Genomic DNA, 19,674 nt, shown 5'->3' with positions numbered 1-19,674 from the left:
CCAGCACGACAGCAACGAATTGCAGCATCCAAAGGCTCGACCTCGACCGCCCCCCGCGCTCGCGTCCGCCTTGCCGTCCGTGTGCTGCACTGCTCCGCCGACCTCTTGCGCTGACCAGATCCGATCCCCGCCACCGCCCGCGCGCCTTGATTGAACCTTTGATATCCATCATTATTGCCCGCAACATTGCGGCGCAACGTCGCTGCGCTTCCCCCTCACAACGAAGCAAACCGCCAACAATGGCGACGACCTTGCCAGCCACGTCGGCACCCGCCATGGGCGTCACGACGACGCCGACCCCGACGCCGACCCCGACCCCGACTCCCGCCTCCGCCCCCCCTGCTCACGCGGCGGACGCGAGAGATGCCTCACAGGCGTCTGCCCCGGCCGAGATGCCCGTGCGCACCAAGGAGTCGTTCAACCGGCTCATGGTCGAGCGCTACACCATGCGCGACTCGGTTGCCGCCGCGGCCCTGGGCGAGCAGCTCAACCAGACGCGCAAGTCGTCGCAGGAGATACGCGACCGCATCCGCGAATACAGCATGATCCGCAACGAGTACAAGCCTTGGTTCCCCCCCCGCAGGCTCTACGGCGAGGGCTACAAGGGCTACGGCAACGGCTTCACGGAGAACCACCAGCCAATCTCCCGCATCATCTACCCTTCGCAGAAGCCGCGGCCCGGCCGACGGACGACACCGGCCTTCAAGGCCGCCCGCAAGGACCTGCTCAAGCAGGCAGAGCAGCACGAGGAGCTGGTGCCGGTGAGGCTCGAAGTCGAGTGGGACAAGGTCAAGCTCCGCGACACCTTCACCTGGAACCTGCACGAGCGGCTCCTGGCCGTCGAGCTCTTCGCCGCCCAGCTCGTCGAAGACATGGGCCTGAAGCAGCCCCACGCCCAGCCCGTTTTCGAGCAGGTCGTCCACCAGATGCGGGAGCAGCTCAACGACTTCTACCCCTTTGCCTTTTCGGAAGAGGACGCGCTGGACCCCGAGCTCCCGTACTCGGCCTACAAGAACGACGAGATGCGCATCCTGGTCAAGCTCAACATCACCATCGGCCAGCACACCCTGGTCGACCAGTTTGAGTGGGAGATCAACAACCCCAACAACTCCCCGGAAGAGTTCGCCTGCAGCATGGCCCGGGACCTGTCCCTGTCCGGCGAGTTCACCACCGCCATCGCCCACTGCATACGGGAGCAGGCGCAGCTCTTCACCAAGAGCCTGTACAGCGTGGGGCACCCCTTCGACGGGCGGCCGGTCGAGGACTCGGACCTGGTCTCGGCCTTTTTGCAGACCCCCCTCACCTCGGTCTTCCGGCCGCAGCAGCAGGCCAAGGAGTACGCGCCTTACATGTACGAGCTCAGCGAGGCGGACCTGGAGCGCAACGAAATGGTCTTTTCCCGCGATCAGCGACGCCAGAAGCGTTCAATCAACAGAAGAGGCGGTCCCCAACTCCCGGACCTGAAGGAGCGCCAGCGGACCATCCGCACCCTCATCGTCTCCTCCGTCCTGCCCGGCGCCTCCGAGCACGTCGAGGACAGCCGGCTGTACAAACGCGCGGTCGGCGCCAACCGCAAGAGGACCCATCGCGACGGCGAACTGTCCGAGTCGGACGAGAGCGACGAGTCGGCTCCGGATTCGCCCGCGCCCTCGCAGCTGGTCGGGACGGCTCGCACGAGGGGCATGCGAGGAGCAGCGTCTGCCGCTCAGCAGAGAATGGTCAACCTGGGACGCTCGGAAACCCCCGAGACCGGCTCTCTGCACCATCACGAGACGCGCATGTCGCGCCGCGGCAGGGAGGAGACGGAAGAGCCTAGCCACCTGTGGGTGACGCTCAAGGTGAACAGGGACAAGCTCAGAAGACTCATCAAGGGCGACTATCGCGACGTGAAAGCGCTGTCCCAGCCTCAAACACCCATCGTGGCCCACGTCGGAGCACCTGGCATCTCCAGCGCACCGAGACCCAAAGCATCATTCCCTCCCACGCCATCAGCTCCCCAGCCGCTCGCAGCATCCGGGCCCTCGGCAGCAGGGGGCGCTTCCGGTTCCCTCCCGGCTGGCCAACTCGGTCGTCTGCCTGCTCCCCCGCCCGTGCCAGGGCAATCAACTCCTCCCAGCGTAAGTTTGCGTCTTTTCCTTCTTTCCCCCACCCACCATCCCGTCATAGCTGCCGGCAAGCAAACAACACACACACACAACCCCCCCCCCCCCCCCCCTTTTTTTTTTTTTTTATTTATTTTGAACACCGTTGCCGAATCGAGTGCGTGCAAACCAGCAGTCCACTCACTGACAGTCTTTTTCTTCCCTAGCCTCCCCCGCCCGAGTGGTTGGTGAAGGCGCTCAAAGACCTCGAGAAGCAGTATCCCAACGGAGACAAGTTTGAAGCCGTAATGAAGTACTCACACCTCGACCCCGTTACGGAACTGCCCATCCAGTCACAGTCATCGCAAGAAGGAGTCAAGTACGCCTGGTTACCACGCATTCGCTGTCTAGATTGCACAGCCAAGCTGTACACCCCTGGTCCAGACATGACGGCTGGCAAGTTCGAAGCCCATCTCAAGTTTTCCGGCCATCGAGAAAAGGTTCGGTTCAGGCTGGCTTCTCAAGGCGGTGGCGCAACAGGGCCGTAAGATAGATATGGTTCGGTTTTCGAGTATTGCTTTTTTTCTTTATTTTTCTTCTCTTCTTCCCCCTTGTCAGCAATGGTATATGGCGTTCAAAATCGGGCGTCAACGCTTCAATCCTTGCTCCAGGTAAGGTCCGTCATTTCATCAGCCAGGGTCTCCCGTTGGAAAACTTGCCAGGCTTAACGTTTTCTGGCATCACCAGCTGCGCGATGCATGCGTCTGTTCCTGTCTTCAGGACCGTACTGTATATATATTTCTGAAAACAGTTGATTCAGGTTTAGATGCTAGGTTTTGCCAGGCTCACGGGCTGGTTGGCGCAACACGAAACCTTTTCACGTATTTGCCACCGTCTCCCCCCCCCCCCCCCCCCTCCCCCGCTTCCTTCTCTTCGCTCTCATGTCTTTGTTTTCTTTTTCTTTTTCTCTTTCTCTTTTTATTCCTTTCCCCCTGTTTTAGGTTCCAGACAAAGGACGGGTCGTTGTCTAGACAGGAAACCGAGAGTGACCAGGTTAATATGCTTGCGTCTTCTACTGGCGCAAGAAGATCCTGTCAGCTCGTAATCCCGTTCGCCAAGTGTTCCAAATCCTCAGCCCGGCAGACACCAGCACCAGTAAAGGAGACCTACGGCATGACACGAGAGGCGTCATATCATATACAATTTGCAACTAGCGAGAATAGATAGACGTATAAACAAACAATCAAGTCATTTTGAATACCGTGACAACCCAAGTCGAGCCACAGAACATGGTGCTCCCCTCGTCAGCTTCTTCGTTGCATTTCATCACCCCCACGATGCGTATACCTGGAAAGAGAAATAATGAGAATCGGGGAGCAACTTTTCGACCGTAAACTTCCTCCTACAAAAGAGGAAAAAGAGAAAATACCAGTTGCGTTAATATCACCCAAAGCAGTCTAGCCTATCCCGTTTCCAAACCAAGAAACGAAAATAAAATGGACCAAAAATAAAAAAAAAATGAAAATTAGAAATAGAGAGGTGTGTGAGAGAGAGCGAGAGAATGAACAGGGACAATCAATCATCGACATCCATCTCCGGCCCATCGCTGGAGGCTCGTGCTGCGCGAGTCCTGGATGCTCTGGTTGGTCGATCAGATTTGGCTACAATTTTCGCTTGGACACCTTTGGCCTTGGCCGTCGCTGGTACCCTCGAACTGCCATTCCGCTTGGTTCCGCGTGCGGCCTCGTCGGCACTGGCATCGTCCTCTTCTTCCCTGCTGTAGCCCACCTTCTCCGCATCCTCGTCGACGGACACCGCGTCCGCTGACTGCCCCGAGCCATCGTCGCCGCTTCCGCTCTCTCCTTCGTCCGACTCGTAATCGCCGTAGTCCCACTCTGCTACCCCGTCAAGCATTTCTTCCTCGTCATCGGCGTCGTCTCGTTCCCTATAGTCTGAGACTTTGTGCGTGCGGCTGCTGCGACGGCGCTCGGAAGGAGCAATGGATACAACTTCTTTCTCCTTTTTAGGCTTTGCCGCTTTCTTCGGTTTGGCACTCTTCTTGGACGATGACTTCGTAACCTTGGTCTTCTTCTCCCTGATCACAGCCTTGATCTGCGTCCTTGCTCGCTTTGCAGGGTGGTGGTCGGCAACGTCATTCATTGACTTGCGCTTCTACCAACAAGTTCTGTCAGCAATTCCTGGTTCGCTCATGCATGTTTGCGTCTCGTGGTACGCTTGTGGTCCAGGTGATACTGACTTTTTTACGGTCCAACGCCCGCAACACATCATCCAGCCGCTCGTCAATCTCGTCCGGTATGTAGAGTTTCTTGGCAATTTGCTGTGCCGCCTCGCTAGATGGCAGCGCAGAATACAAGCCCGTTGGGAGGCCTACTTTGCCTGGCCAGGCTTGGAAAGCCCAGTTCCTCCGTTCCTGATACTTGCGAATGACAGTCGAGGCCAAATCACTCAGCACGTACAAGTTTTCGCTAGCTTCCGGGTTGATGCCGTCACGCGTCTGCTTGACTCGTTCTGCGTACTTGTATATCAACGAAATGTTATCCTCGGTCGCGATGGCGCCCAGATAAAAGAGGAAATAGTTGGCAAAATCAACCAAATCGTCAATGTCGGAGCTGTAGTCTGGGTGATGCGCCAGCAATGGTATCAGTCGACCTAGGAGGGCCTCAAGCACCTGCTGCTTTCTTTCCGCGTGGAATCGTGCCCTTGATCGTAGCCATGTCTCCACCCTGTTCTTCAGGTCGATGGCAGGTTCAAAGGCGACCAGAAATAGGATTGTGTAGAACCGTGGCCGGAGCTCTCCCCTTGTCAGATAGTTTTGCAGCTTCTCCATGAAACGCTTACGGACCTGCAGTTCACTGTCCTGGACCAGCTCTGCGAGCTTGTTGAAGCTCGAGTGCTCCAACAGCTCGTCATACTTCTTTACTTTGCATAGCTTCAGCATCAAAAGGCCTGCTAGGAGGCGAAGACGCTTTTTATGATGCAAGGGGGTGTCTTTTGTCTTGCAGAACTCTCCCTCCATCACAACAAAGGTTTTTAGAAGCTTGAACACGGCCTTGGCGCGATCCTCGGCATCGGCTTCGTGCTCGGTAGCAATAGCCTGATTCACGAGGATCTTGAGTGACAGAGACTTGGCCTGAAGCTCCTTATCAACATCGGTGTCATCGACCCACGAGGGGTCAGTGGGACTCGCGTCTGTCCGTACTTGACGCAATATCTCCTTGATTGTCAAGTCATGGATAGCCTCATCCGAATCGGCCGTTACGGATGGCATGAGCCGTTCCAGCTGAGAGATTGTTGCCAGCTTCGTCAGAAAGTGAGGCGACTGGTAGTCCAAGCCCTTGATGACACTTCGCAGCAGATTCGTGGCCGTGGCTTTGCTCTTATCATCGTTCTTCGCCAGCAGGATATTCACGGCATACTTTGCGGATCGCGGGGGGGACGCGTACTGGGCGTAGCTTGTCAAGATTTGCGTGAAACTACGGTCACAAGTGACGTTCTGAGGATACTTCTTCGCATAAGACGAGTAAGCCTTGAGGATGTCCACCACGGCCGGATCGTTGACTTTTTTATCGGTCGGTGCTTGCTCAATGATGTCTCGCCGCAATTCTTCGGCATGTCCTTTGAAAAAATCCGGGTTCCGCTGAGAAATGTCGTTCAAGACTTGGTGAGCAACTGCCGCGAACCCATCCTTGTCGCTCTTCGAATAGTCCATGATGGTTGCAAGATGGCTTCGGTTGAACATTAGGCAACTTGACCTGTACAGTAAGGGAATCAACGTGTCAAGGCATACGGATGCCGAGGTCGCTTGGATTTTGGTGATGAGCTCATTGATTGCCCTCCTGACAGTTCTGAAGTCGCTCTCAGACTCAATGGCGTACTTGACCAGCTGATAGCTTCGACGGTCGTTTAGTTTTGCAAACTTTTGTAGATCGCTGCGGACCTTCAATGGGTCTGGGAAGAAACCGCCGAGCCACTGAAGCGTCTTGGCGAGGCTTGACTTGACCTTGTCTTCGCTTGCGTCGATGACTCCACCATTATAAGCTTCACATTGCTGTATAAACATGGCAACAACCTTGGCGAATTGTGGCTGTCGGGATTGCATAGCAAAGAACGCCTTTTGGGCGTGGGCATCCAAATCTTTCAAAATGAGAAGAATTCTTTCCGCTCGTAGCCTGTCCTGGTCACCAGCACTGAGGCCCCCTTTTCCCTGCGAAGCGGCAGCGTTCTTGGAGCCCTTGCCCTTGGTGAGAGGATATTTGAGGGGCACAAGGCATTCGAACATGACACGATCAAGAAGGACGTTCAGATCCGAATCATTGGCGTAGAATGCATTAACGATGCGAGAGGGCACGCCAGACAGACATGCCGTCACTGCTTCTTGACCATCGGCAATCTCTCCGGCACCAACAGCCCATAGTTTTCCCAGCAATACCATGGCATCGACACGCACAGCCGGTTTCCGGTCGCGGCATCTATCGGCCAGGCTGGCGAAGACAGATCCTTCTTTGCCAACCCCACCCGTGATACCAAGCTTCAAGATTGCGTCACGAAAGTTGAACAGTTCGATGGCCTTGACAGCAGCCAGACGAACCTTTTCTTCGCTGTCGTTGAGTTTGTCGACTAGGCCCTTGACTAATTCGGTCTCGTCCTCCCGGCTCAGGCCGATGCCGCCTGCAGATGTAGAAAGGATGTAGCCAACAGCAGTCACCCACGCAGCGCGGATAGTACCGGTTTTGTCGTTCTTTCGACCGACAAAGTTTCGGTACGTGGCGTGGTGGGTTTGTGCAAACGATTGGGGCGAATACGGCCGTGTAAGAGCGATTGTCTCGGTTTCGACGACGGGCGGAGTACCCATGGCATCGTCGATCAAGCGGAGAGGAGGGTACGCTGCCGGGTCGAGCGCAGGAGGTGGAGGCGGACCTGCAGCCCCGATACCAGAGATCATGTCGCCAAACGCCTCGGTGGCGATCAGTCGTAAATGAACATTGTCGGCAGATAGCTCCGCATCGAGTTGGGGTACGACATTCTGTAGAATGTCCGGAGCAGCACGCCACAGCTCTCTGATTAGCATGTGAGCCTGGCGAAGGCTCTTCAAGTCTGCCTCTGATGGGCCAGAAGGGTTGTCTTCTTCGTCTGTTTCATCGGCTTGTCGAAAGCCATTGCTCTTGGTGGCAAATCTGGAGGCGTGGAGAATGACGTCGCTGAAGTACTGACTGACATATCGGGACATCTTGTCGGCGCATCCATTGCAAATGTTTTTGGCCATGACATAGGCTGCCGGTTCGGTTTTAAGCAGCAGTGTTGCTTGCTTGCCATTTTGCTCCTTGTTACGGGCCCCTCCCGGAGGCGCAGCTCTAAGGAACTGGCTGATGATGGCGTCGATGACGGTCGCAGGCATGCTGCCAGGAGATTCGTCAACAACCTCCATCAGCATCTCCGTAAGTCCAATTTCAACGTCCTTCGCCACTTGCTCCTCGCTGGAGGCTCTAGAGCTGGTAGAAACGCCATCGAAAGTTGAATTGAAGAGGCGCAACAAGAGATCATCGGCGCCGTGAATTTCCGAGATTAGGAGTATACTTTTGACATCGGACAAGGACATGAGCACATATTTATGCTGGCTGTTGTAAGGGTTTGTAGGATCGAAGAGGGCTGGTAAGATGTCTTTTATGAATAATGTGAACATCATCTGGAGAGAGAGAGAGAGGCGTGAGACGACGGAGATGAGAAGGACGCCAGGACCAAGTTGGCAATAAAGGCAAGGGTTTCGAGCAATTGCTCACCTTTAGTTGATCATCTGTAAAAGGCGCATCTGGCACAAACAAGCGTAGAATGTCCACCAGGCAGCACGCCGCGTATGCCTTTACACCACGGTCTTTGTGCTGCAAAAGGTTGCGATGCGCCAGGTCTGAGGCAACTTTCTTCAGAGAATCAAGTTGCACTTCTCCTTGATCGAAGTCGGCCAGCTCCTTAGATAGCCTCTCCAAACGATCGAGCAAGGTTGCACTAGGTATGGGCTTGGCAGGCCGCCATGACAACTCTTCATCAAACTCGAGGGCCCGTTGCTCCCCGGCCCCATTTTCAGGCTCAGGCTCGGGCTCAGGCTCAGGCTCGGGCTCCTCCTGTCTCCCGACTTGGGGATCCGACTCGGGCAAGGTTTCTGGCTCGGACTCTTGGGCGCGGGCATCCTCTTTGACGGGCTCGGGCTCAGGCTCGCTGGCCCTGGTGCGCCGACGCGGCATTATGTCAAGCGATAGTCTGATGAGCGGCGACGTGGTTCGGGAACCGGGAAGTGGCCTGAGAGGAGCAGCTTGGCAAGCTAGGAGTTGCTGACAACCGTATCTTTGAAAACAGAAAACACGGCGGATGAGACTCTGGCGTCCTAGTCTCTTTTGGGGTGGTGCGCCGCTCGGGTCACTGCATCGCACAGTCGAGCGGACAAAGCATGACAAAACGGTATGTGTGGTGCAAGTCGTAATGCGCGACAAGCTCGAGATTGATCAAACTTGGGAGGTGTGCAACACGTTGAAGAGGTCTGGTATGAACGGCCCGGGGGATGGAGGGGGGGGATTGATTATGCGTGGGAGACGCGAAGAGGGTACTCCGTACAACTTGGCTCTAGGGCACCTACCAGGTACCAGCTACTCCGTGCCTCCTTAGGGGAGCTAGGAGGTACCAGCCTCTTTTGGAAACCCCAGTGCCAGCCTGCACCCAGATATATTCCGACCTCGGTAGTCTGGCGACTCTGGGTCTAGGCAAAGTCCCGCCCCTCCAAGCCAGTACTTGGTATTCAAGTCCAGGGCCGCGGGCGGGGGCTGGAGGCGGGCACCCACCTGGCCGGTACTGAGAGACTTGGTAGAGACCTCAGCCGTAGCAGAACCGGTTGGACCTCTGTGTGTCTTTGATAGCAACGCGCATCTTTTGTACCTTCCAGTTTCGCTTTGCTTTGCATTCTGCATTACGCAAAACCCAGTGATAAGAAGCATCATGGATTTGTCAGTTGCAGCTTGCGGGTGCTAGGCGAATGAAATCAAGCACGGAGCATTTTATATCCGTCCCTTATTGCTAACGTACGGTACGGACAGATCTTACCTGTACTCTGCGTAGTTGTCTAAAGCGGAGACTGAAGCTGAAGCCAGCTCACGCGCCGACGCGCCGACCTGCTCTCGTGCAGTACATATGTACTTCACTTTGCCTGCGTCATTTTGAAGCTTTCAAAGCTTCCCAATGCAAAAAAATTGAGTTGCCCACGGATTTTAATTGGCCGTCAAAAAAACTTGCTTGTCCACCTGTAGCTAGCTCCAAGGTACGTACCCCGTACTCAACCTCCTACGTTGAAGAAGTCCTTTGTGATTTCAACTACATAGAAATTTTCTTTCATGCTTGGATGTTTGACAGGTTGTATTCCCAAGTTGTTGTCATTATACACATTAACCAGACCAGATGGTCGGCAAGGCAAACTCTCTCAATCAAACATGCCAACGCGTGTGTTTCCCTGCACCCCTTTCAGTACAAGCCGAAGAGGCCTCATGGCGCCTTAATGTCTCCTTGTGTGACGACGGAACTAGCGAAGGCGGCGCATCATGCCATATGTATCCTGTTCAACTGCGAACAGACAGCATTGCAGCCTCATAGTGTTCCTTACACGGCATCGTTCCCGGTTTCAAAAAGAACTGCGTAACAAACACACCAAGGCCCAATGTCATTGCCGTTGCCTGCCGTTACCGATGCCGATGCTGACTTGTGTGGATGTGACTTGGTGATACGGTTTTGCGGCGATGACTTGCAACACGCAAGGTTTGATTGACGGCGGGTGATGCGTGATGTGATGCATCTAGCTGCGAGATTGGCTGTGAGATTGGCTATGCGATTCTGAAGGCTTCCAGCTGTTGACCATGCGTGAGCCGACGCACAAATGCTGACTGAAGCCTGCAAAAGCTAACAAAGGATTGCAGAAAAAGTCACAGAAAAGGTCACGGAGAAATTCAGGGAAAGAAGAACGAAGCCATTGCGCCCTGGACATCATGATCGGATCAAAGGTTGCTGCTGTCATGTCAGGGCCGAGAGCAACCTCGAGAGAGATCCGACCCTCCAAACCGGCACCTGGGACGTTGCATCATTCACCGACCCTATCTATGCAAAGGGGGCCAGTCCTACCTTGAGAGCTTCCTGCCGAGTGCACGCAATCATGGCACAGGCATGCCATGACAGAAACACAAGCTTGTTTCCCGTTGCAGGCCAAAAGTGCCGCCCTCGTCGATGCACGCGTATACATTCACTGGGTCCTCATCAGCATGCGAACCAGAGTTGCCACTACCGGGCAGCTGCTCATTGTAGCCATCAGCTGCCCAAGTCCGCTGGCTTCCTCAGGTACCAAAGGTATAAAATATGCTGTAGTTCACAGATGTCAGATTGCTCTCACTGTTATCCTCACTTGCCAGGCCGTCGTCTGTCAACTTGTTGTTCTTTCCCTCTCATCACGCTCGTTCAGGCATCATCACCCTCCTTTTCTCTCCTCGCTTGCTCATTCAGGAAGCTAGGGAAAAAGAACAGCATACCACGCCTCCAGTCCTCAACTCTCCTTGAGATTGTCCTTCATTTTCCTTCCTTCTTTTTTTTTTCCCCTCTTTTTAAAGACACGAAATCAAGAACCGCAGAGTCACCCTTTTCTACTCCTGGTGTGTATTTCTCTGTTCCCTGTTTTGCAAAATGCGTTCGCTTGGCTTCCTGTATCACATAACACCGAGCAAGAGCAAGCAAACTACCTTTGATACCTTTGAGCCTCCCTTGGTGTTGGAAGAGATTCTCTTTCGATCAATGCTGATTTTGCCAGCCACTTAGTCGGTCTCGTCTTTCTCTTCCATCTATACATAGTTCAAGCTCGACCGAATAAAACAAGTAAGTTGCCGCTGCAGGTTTCAATTCTCACTGACATGACTAACAATCAACGTTTCCCGCCAAAGTGTCCTCAAAGGACCGCAAGTCTGACGGGCTGACGTACGGGAATAAGCAGCAGGCTTCCAAGATGAATGCTTCTGTGGCCAAGCTCACCAACGTATGTTGGCTGGTGACCTTGATGCTCGGACTCGCTGTAATTTGCCTCCATTTGGGTATTGTCTTTCCTACAATCTTCCAGCCTGTGTTTGTTTTTTTTTTGTTTTTTTTTTGTTTTTTTTTTGTTTTTTTTTGTTTCTTTTTGTTTCTTTTTTCGCCGTCAGATACTAAGATGAGCCAGGTCGCCGTGTCTCCTTGCGCACTTCAGACGAACTGATTCATGCCGAACATGTCATTTCTGAGGCGGCCCACAGGCTTGCCATTCGTGCGGAATGCAATGCCACTGGACCAGCTTTCGAATCAGCTGCTGATGCCATGACGGCTGTTGGGTTCTCTGGTAGCATCACGGCGTCTCAGCTCATCACTATTACCTCGGAAACTTTGAGCTCTGCGCCGCCAACAACAACGACAACAACAACTGAGTCCCCTGTGGACACTGTTTCTGTTTCGTAAGTCGCCGAATTCGCATCTGCTCCCCAGACATTGCATTTCTTTGCAACAAAAACCATAGCAAAAGTTGGTGGCTGATTCTGAGGTCAATCTTCAGAACTCAAACTTCCATGACAACCTTGGACGGCGTCTCAAACACGGATCAAAGGTTGACAATCACGGCCACCACAACCGGCACAACAACCATCACGCTGCTGCCGGTCCCGGAGTACACTGAAGCAAGCTACGGCAGCTGTCAAGCAACTGTCACGGAAACTGTTTGGGTCACAGTGTATCCTCCATCAGATGCCACAGTCACCGCCAGCCTGTCGACATTCACCACCGTGAATACTGTGGTGTCCTACACCGCCGGCCTTCCGGACGTCACCATCTCCGGTAACCCGTCCACCTATACAGCCGTCCAAACCGACACGTCATTCACATCTGGTCCCCCCGACGCCACCGTGTCTGGTGACGCGTCAACTGTCACAGACATACGGACCGACGTTTCCGTAACATCGGGGCTTCCAGATGCCACCGTCTCTGGTGGCGCGGCAACGGTAACTGACATGCAAACCAGCTGGACCTGGCCCCTGACAACGACCTATTCGACCCCATTCACGACCATCACCATCTCGGACCTCTGGGGCCCGTCATCGTCCAACAGCGTCTCTGAAACCGAGGACGTCAGGCTGTCCACCTTTGTGACCATCATTTCGTCACAAATAGTAGTCACTCTATCCGACTCTTCATATGTATCCTCCGAACAGAAGGGCGATGCTACCTCTCTCTCGGCAAGCCCAACAAGCACATATACTCTACTTCTGACCACGACTGGCGGACCGCCTGCTGTCGAGACTACGACGGTGGATGTATTTCCTCCAGCGTATGCGGGCTCAACCTACAACACCACGGCGGGTGGTAACCCCCCTTCGTCCACTTCCAGCGTCATGACTCCCGTTGTCGTTTCGGGCGGAAACAAGAAACCCGAGCCAAAGGCTTGGGGGGGCAGTAACGGCTCTAGCAACCTCGCTTGCACAGTCATGCTCATCGCAGTCATCATGTTCATGTCTTGAAAAAGAAGAGAGATGGGAGAGGCTTGGCTTAGAATCTGGAGATTCTTATTTTTTCCTTCTTGGCCTCGTCTCATTACCAGCTTTGCCACGAAAGGAAGAGGGGCAGGATTTTGTTGTTTTTTTTGTTTTTCTTTTATTATTTTCCCCTTCTGTGCTCATTTGTCGGCATGATATCCAGCCGATGTTCACTCTTCTCTTTTTACCTCTCTTTTGCGGAGTTTGATGCGGAAAATGCCCCTAGTTTCCTGGATAGTCAGGATAATTGCAGTGTAGAGACTTTTAGCTGAGGACCAATAAAACGCTTAGGAAAAAGTCCATCAACCCGGGTAGATGCGCGTCTTGTCGTCGACAGAATCTTGTCACTCCGACGGCCCCTTTAGCAGCTTCTGCACCGCTTCCGCTGCGTTCATAAAGATTGTTGGCACCAAAGAGGTGAGGAAAATCGAAGACGTGTACTGATGCCAGTTCCCAAGTCTACGGCAAACGCCATCGAAAACAATCCAGCGAACCATGACCACATCCCATCAATCCAAGCCAGAACAGAACCCATGCGCCTGAGTATACCAATAGCCCCATCCCCCGATACTCTCCAACTCGATGCCGCAAAAAATAAAAAAAAAATAATACTAAAAAATAGAGAAAAAAAAAATAAGAACGAGAATGAAAATAAAGACATGCTGCTAAGCACCCCTGAGCCGTCTACCGACCTCGCCTGGCTTGGTCTGCTCGAGCTTGGCGGGCCTTCCAACTATCCCTTATTGACCCGGCCGCCCTGTACAGGTCCCTGTCAGACACGCGGTCGCTGATGCTGTCGAGCACGCTCAAGACGGTGCTCTTGTGGTTCGCCTCCGTCTTGTCGTCCCTGAAGCGCAGAAGGCGCCACCGCCCTTGCTCATCCTGGTTGCACTCAACGACGCGGTCCACCAGGGGATCGTTGAGGCCCTTGAGAATCTCCCACTCCTCTTCGGTGATGAACAGCTCGTCGAAAAACTCGTACTTGGCGGGTCCGCTGTCTCCCATGAAGATCATCAGCTCCGCCCGGGGCACGCTGTCGTAGTCGACGAACGGCTCGGTAATGCCCTCCTGCCTCTCCACCTCGTCCGGCTCCACCACGGGAAACTGAAGCTTCAGCCGGAAGTCGATGGTGTTCTCCTCTGGGGGTTTCCACTTGAGAATGTGGGGGTCTGTGCCGTGCTTGTACGGCGTGTTCCGACACGTGAAGATGAGGCCGTCGTTGCCATGCTTCAGGCTCGGCAGCACCTGCTTGAACATCATCTCGATGCCATAGGCCAGTTGGAAGGGCTTCATCTCCACAAAGAAGGGCTGGAACTGCAGCTCTCCCGGGAACTCCTTGAAGAGCTTCTTGTAGGGCGTGTACAGCCTCTCCTTGAAGTAGGCCAGGCGCTTGTCCAGGGTCCGGTCCATGAGCTTGATGCCATCCATGACGAGGCAGTCAAAGACCAAGAAGCGAGGCTCCTTCTTGCCGTTGGGCAGGCTGTCCCATACCAGCTCCCCGTCCACAAGGGTCTCTTTGTGGAAGGCCTGCCTGTTGTTTTCCAGCGGGAAGTGCAGGTTCCTGTTGGTGATGAACCAGTAGTCGTTTTTGCGATCGATGAGATAATGCGCTTCGTCTCCGCCTTCGTCCGCCGTCGAGTAGAGCAGGTACCGGATCCCGTCGGACTTTTCGCAGACGTAGTAGCTAGCGGCGCCTGGCTGTCAGCATTAAAGAAGACCCCCAACAAGCACTCTGCCGCAGGGCGGGCGGGACCCATCCATACTCTTGCTTTTGCAGTTCGTCGAGATGTTGTCTCGCGAAACTGACCGGTTGGGCGCCGGGGAAGCTGGTCTGGTTTCGTTCCAGGAGATCCGCCACCTCCTTGCGCATGGAATAGAGGAGAGGGCCGTGGGCTTTTACGCCGGGCTCCGCTATCGAGGCGATTTGCGCGTCGGCGGGCTGTTCCATCTTGCCGATGCGGAGAAAAAAAAAGAAAAGAAAAAAAAAAAAAAAAAAAACCCAGTGGCACTTTGTTTCGGGATGGAGCGCCCCGTCAGTATCCAAAGGAGCTCAATGTGCGGGCTTCAGTCGGCCAATTGATTTGGACAAGGGAAATAGCAAAAGTATTTCATGGTGTGAGCGCAGAGCAAGCCTTGGGCGTGGCTAGCCAACGCATTGTCGTCGCAAGTTTCCCGACTTGGCAACAAGCAAAGACGCGAGTTGGCCGCGACCGCTTTATCGATAAGCCCAGCCCTGACACGTTTCGGGAAGGCTCTAGAGACCCCCATCCCATGACGAGTTGGATCGTCATTGGTCGCATCGAGAGTGCAGGCAATAGTGGGCCAGGCCAGACTTTGATTGACGGAATTTTCCGTCGCTGTTTGCAACTTTGAATACGTAGAGTTCAGAGAGAGCAGAGAGCAGAAGACAGCAGAGAGCAGAGAGAGCAGAGAGAGCAGAGAGCAGAGAACAAGCTTCTCTTTCATCGTCCGCAAGTACAAAGATTCCCAATCATGGTCAAGAGAGAGAGACCTCAAGTCTGCAAGATGTGCTTTCTTTTTTCATTTATTCCGGAAAGAAAAATATCATCAAAAGGGCGCCCGTAGCCCTTGTAACGAGGTTCACGAGGATGCTTCCATGGTACATAAGCAGAATCAGTTCTCATCTATCTTTTCAACTTCCGCCCGTGCTTCCTCCCACTGTAGCTTGCTCTTGTTTGCCCATTCGACTTGACTCTTGGCATAGGCGAGCTGCGTGCGCCCAATCAAAATTAGTTTCTCCTTGTGACCCGGCTTCCCGGAGTCCAAACGTGGGAAGGATTGCTCAGGCTTACCATGTACCGCTTCAAGTCATCTTCTTTGTCTTTCTGGAATCTCCTCAGGTCTTTCAACACGCTGGCGCTTGCTTCTTTCACATCCCGTTCAGAGACTATTTGCGCCTGTTCCAACTGACCAATGGACTCCCTTGTTTTACCAATGGTATCGCGACGTGTGCGCTCCGGGTCCACGTCCGCGACTCCCTGAATGGCATGGCGAAGAGGACCAAAGATCTTGTTTGTGATGGAGTTGCCGCTCGGCGCCTTTCTGTGAGACACGCTGGCACTTCTTTCAGGGAGACCTTGACTGGCCGATGGTGTTGACGACGAGAAATCACCGTGGCTTGGGGGGAAATCTGAGTCGATAGACTCCGTGTCGTCTTGTCCAGTCTCTCGTCTGTGCTGAGGCGACGGTTCTTTCAAACTCGTAGACCGCTTAGGCGGTGGTGATAACTGCTGGCTATTCGACAAGTACTGTTCAATCCGTCTCGCTTCCGCTTCACTTTGTTCCAGCTGCTCCAACAGCGACCGTTTCTTAGCTAGCTCTTCTGTGGTGAGATCCTGCTGGACTCGTTTCAGTACTCTATATCGAAGCACACTCTTGACGACGCCGGCGAATTGCGCATTCTCTCTCATGGGCTCGGCAAAGCTCGATCCCAGAGAGCCCGCCAACTCTTCGGTCGCAATATAGGACAAATCAGCAGCCTGCCCGACTCGTTCGATTGCCGGGCCCAGCGAAGGAGCTTGCTCAGAGAGGGCAAAGGCATTGTATCTGGAACCTAGTTCGCAAAGGTCTGCAGCAAGAGACGACAGGTGGGAAAGTGTCCGGCGGTTGACTTTTTCCATCGGACCCATCAGAAGCTGTTCGAGCTCCTTGATGGAGGCTTCATACGAGATGAAATACGGGTCGAGATCGTGCTCGCTTTGCGTCGTAGATTCCGGAGGAAAACGCCCGATAACGTGTGCTCCTGTCTGAGGTGCCGAAGGGTTGATATCATAAGTCATCCCGGCCGATGTTTTGAGCTTCGCCGAGCCAGAGGGTATGGGGAGGAAGTTGTGTGCTGGTGAAGGATTTGCCGTATCCAAAGGCGGGGCTTTAAGAATAGACTTGGGGATTGAGGACACGGGGTGTGAGTGCAGAACCTCGCTCTAGGATTGTGCTATGTATTAGCCAACCTAGCAGCCGTGGATCTAACATGTGATGAATCTTACCCAGCTCGCATTAGGATCGAGGAACCGCCACCATACTCCGTCATCTCGAACGGGCTCCATACGACGGCAGCGATTCAAGAAGACAGCGAGCATGCGTTTCCGAAGATCAATGATTTGTTGGTCTTGTTTAGCGCTAGTGGGTTTGGCAGCATAATCAGCCATGGTATGTTTCTCTGGAATGGGAGGAATGATGAGGGTCGGATGCAATCGTGTTAAAGCGTCCCTAAGCGATGCAAATTCGGAGTATCGTCGCCGGACTTCCAAGTCCTTTTTGAACAGAGTCAGTGAAAGAAAAGTACAAGATGTGGATTTATAAAAAAAAAAATAATAATAATAATAATAATAAAAACATACTCCCGTCCGGATCGTGTACACTATGTACCGGCCACCACTTTCCAAGCTCTTCCCTGCGTCGGTAATTAGGATGGGCATGTTGGGATTTTCATAGAGAATCTGCTCGATGCGGCTTGAGTAGCCCCCTGGTTTCCGTCTTTGCGCAGGTTCTTCTTCAGCCAAGGCATATTCGTGACTAGCGCTAATGGCAGTTGGCGCAGACGATTGACTGAAGGCGGGTTCATCTTCTTCGCTGTCAGAAGTCGGGGTACGTGGGATATCAAAAGACCGATCTAGATACTCAGTGAGTGAGCACAATAATAATGAGGACGATGACGATGACGATGACGATGACGACGACGATGACGATGACGACGACGACGACGACGACGACGACGACAAAGCCTTTTCAGGGCCGTATAACGATTTTGAATCAATTCAATCGCGGATTCGCGAGTTTCGGATGGCGGATTCGATATGGACGTGTTGGAAATTCTCACTCACAGTTTCGAGTGACTGGTGACGTTGGGTTTATCGAGGACGACGTTTGTGAATCGCGACGGTCGAAGCTCGTCCCGTAGGGATTGTTATCTTCGTCGTTCCACATACTGACGGTCCGGTTTCTACAGGGCGTTGTCAAGACTTCTTTCGAAGTGCGTTGGCCCGTGGCGCGAAGGGCGATGGGCGATGGGCGATGACGGAAGGCTGCGAATGTCACAATGAGCAATGAGCTTCAACCAAACCGGGCTTATGGCGGGGAAGGTGGGTTGGGTAGTATGTACTGTACCGTACTTGGTACCGGGTTACGGCGCAGCTGTGGAGCCTGCAGTCTGGACCTCTGGACTCTGTGGTGGAGGGGATGGATGTCTCAAACTTCAAAGCGTGCGACCTCTCATTGCCGTTCTTGGGACGAGGTTTGCAGTTTGGTTCTTGGCTCGTGGCAGTGCGAATCGCATGAAAATAACGACAGTGACGAATACGGCGAGGATGAAGCGTGCGCGCGAGGAACCAGGCACGATGTTTCTTTTGGGATGTAGGCAAGTTGAAGGGGCACCCAGCTGCAACTGCCCTTGTTTGATTCCCAGATTTCCATCAAACACCGAGCCAACTCCGCAGTACCGAGTAGGTACGTACTCCGCAGTGCATGCTTCTCACTGGTTCAGAACTTCAGACCAGGCGACGATGACGAAGGTGATGCACGGACCACATCCGCCACCAACCCTGGCCCGCCGCCCACTCTGCGCCTCTGCACGCAGCAATCACGCAGACGCAGCAACCACGCAGCAACCACGCAGCAATTGATGTTGCGTCCGTCCCAAGGGAGAAAGGCGCCTACAGTTTTGTCATCGTAAGTACGTATAAGCACAGGATGCAGTACTACTCATGGCTTCCTGCCCGGTTTTGCGAACATGAAACGACTGTTTTTGATTCATACATTTTCCCTCGGAGCTGCATCTGCAAGTAGTCCACGATGTTGCCCATGTAGTTCGCACGTCACGGGGAAGAACTTTGGTTCTCATTCTCCCTTGTGCAATAAAGTAAGATGGTTATTGGGTTGATAATTGGCTTCCCAGAGCGAGCTGGGACGAACCGGGCTTCATCATCTCAATCGAGGACGATGGGCTTAGAATCTCGAAATCGTCGCTATCAACAGTCGCATTATCAGTTCGGATAGACTTGTTGGAGTCCACTAGTTCTTCGATGCACTGTTGTGGTCTCGTCATCCAGGTCTCTCCCTGCTGTGCATCTCTACTTGAGCTGCGATTTGTTTCACCACCTCTCTCGGTTTTCCTCGTGGAGTTTGTAGCAAGTTCAGCATCTAGACAACTTTCCGTCGAATTTGAAACATCTGATCCACTTTGAATCGTCGAGACCTTTCCTGCGGGAAGCCGAATCAGCCGATTGATGATTCTCCTCCAACTCCTCCAACTCGGCAATCTCTCATGGGCAATCGGTGATGTTGGAGGACTTTCTGCCTCCGAATCATATGCCTGGTTCGGTTGAAGAGACTGATTGGGAATCTGATGCAGAGCTGAAGATGGAACGAGGGTAACCCAGCAATACAAGGTCAACAGCCTGTAGTAGGGCTGAGGACCGGGAAGCGTGAGCGGTCGACGGCCAGGCATTCTCGGTGAGATTTGCGTCGGGCTCAGTAAGCAAGGCAAACAAGCTTGCGTAGTAGCACCTGGTTGATGATCTGGATGGGCACAGTTTCTGTTTCTTTGTGACGATAGTTTGTTGACCGTGGCAGCTCTCCGGGATGTCACAGCTTGTCCCAGACAATACATGTATACCAACGTGATGCATAGAAAGATGACGACTGAGCTGAAAATGATGCCAAACTTTTCCGAGTCCGAAAGGCAGGACCATCCTATGCAACGGCGGCTGTGGGTTAGGGTGGAGGTGGTGGTGGCGGTGGACGTTGACTGATCCGAATCCATCCCAGCGGCGTGAAGCCCGACGAAATGACGAAATGACGGAAATAACTAGAGTTTCTTGGACAGCAGGGTTTCCGGGTTGAGTAATGGGACACCGGGCATAACGAGGCCCGTGTTTGCGTCTCTTGAAGGCTCTCGGCATGCTTGGCTCGATTTTGAACCTGGTGTCAATCTGGTCCATCAATTGCATGCCATTTGTTTGCTGTCAGCTAACTGCCTCGTGCCA

The 19,674-nt window shown here is 53.6% G+C and overlaps 5 protein-coding genes across 5 annotated transcripts; 2 read left to right on the top strand and 3 right to left on the bottom strand.

Moving 5' to 3' along the window:
- Positions 1 to 239: 239 nt before the first annotated feature.
- UV8b_03784 (uncharacterized protein) lies at positions 240 to 2,629 on the top strand (the record flags this gene model as incomplete). Its single annotated transcript, XM_043141282.1, has 2 exons — positions 240 to 2,117; positions 2,309 to 2,629. The coding sequence occupies 2 exons, from the start codon at positions 240 to 242 to the stop codon at positions 2,627 to 2,629; spliced, it is 2,199 nt and encodes a 732-aa protein (XP_042997216.1).
- A 1,027-nt stretch (positions 2,630 to 3,656) lies between these two features.
- On the bottom strand, positions 3,657 to 8,338 carry UV8b_03783 (uncharacterized protein; the record flags this gene model as incomplete). The annotated part of the gene is made up of 3 exons (XM_043141281.1): positions 3,657 to 4,253; positions 4,339 to 7,785; positions 7,880 to 8,338. The coding sequence occupies 3 exons, from the start codon at positions 8,336 to 8,338 to the stop codon at positions 3,657 to 3,659; spliced, it is 4,503 nt and encodes a 1,500-aa protein (XP_042997215.1).
- A 1,782-nt stretch (positions 8,339 to 10,120) lies between these two features.
- Positions 10,121 to 12,655, top strand: UV8b_03782 (uncharacterized protein; the record flags this gene model as incomplete). The annotated part of the gene is made up of 6 exons (XM_043141280.1): positions 10,121 to 10,149; positions 10,733 to 10,774; positions 10,930 to 10,994; positions 11,060 to 11,206; positions 11,332 to 11,599; positions 11,698 to 12,655. The coding sequence occupies 6 exons, from the start codon at positions 10,121 to 10,123 to the stop codon at positions 12,653 to 12,655; spliced, it is 1,509 nt and encodes a 502-aa protein (XP_042997214.1).
- A 699-nt stretch (positions 12,656 to 13,354) lies between these two features.
- Positions 13,355 to 14,618, bottom strand: UV8b_03781 (uncharacterized protein; the record flags this gene model as incomplete). The annotated part of the gene is made up of 2 exons (XM_043141279.1): positions 13,355 to 14,354; positions 14,434 to 14,618. The coding sequence occupies 2 exons, from the start codon at positions 14,616 to 14,618 to the stop codon at positions 13,355 to 13,357; spliced, it is 1,185 nt and encodes a 394-aa protein (XP_042997213.1).
- Positions 14,619 to 15,304: 686 nt separating this feature from the next.
- Positions 15,305 to 17,617, bottom strand: UV8b_03780 (uncharacterized protein; the record flags this gene model as incomplete). The annotated part of the gene is made up of 5 exons (XM_043141278.1): positions 15,305 to 15,400; positions 15,484 to 16,614; positions 16,678 to 16,944; positions 17,032 to 17,303; positions 17,515 to 17,617. 5 exons carry the CDS (start codon positions 17,615 to 17,617, stop codon positions 15,305 to 15,307), a joined length of 1,869 nt encoding a protein of 622 aa, XP_042997212.1.
- Between the last annotated feature and the right edge of the window lie 2,057 nt (positions 17,618 to 19,674).

This window comes from Ustilaginoidea virens, chromosome 3, assembly GCF_000687475.1.
Source record: "Ustilaginoidea virens chromosome 3, complete sequence".
Classification (NCBI taxonomy): domain Eukaryota; kingdom Fungi; phylum Ascomycota; class Sordariomycetes; order Hypocreales; family Clavicipitaceae; genus Ustilaginoidea; species Ustilaginoidea virens.
Note: the sequence above shows the minus strand (reverse complement) of the source record. Positions and strands in the feature narration are given on the sequence as shown.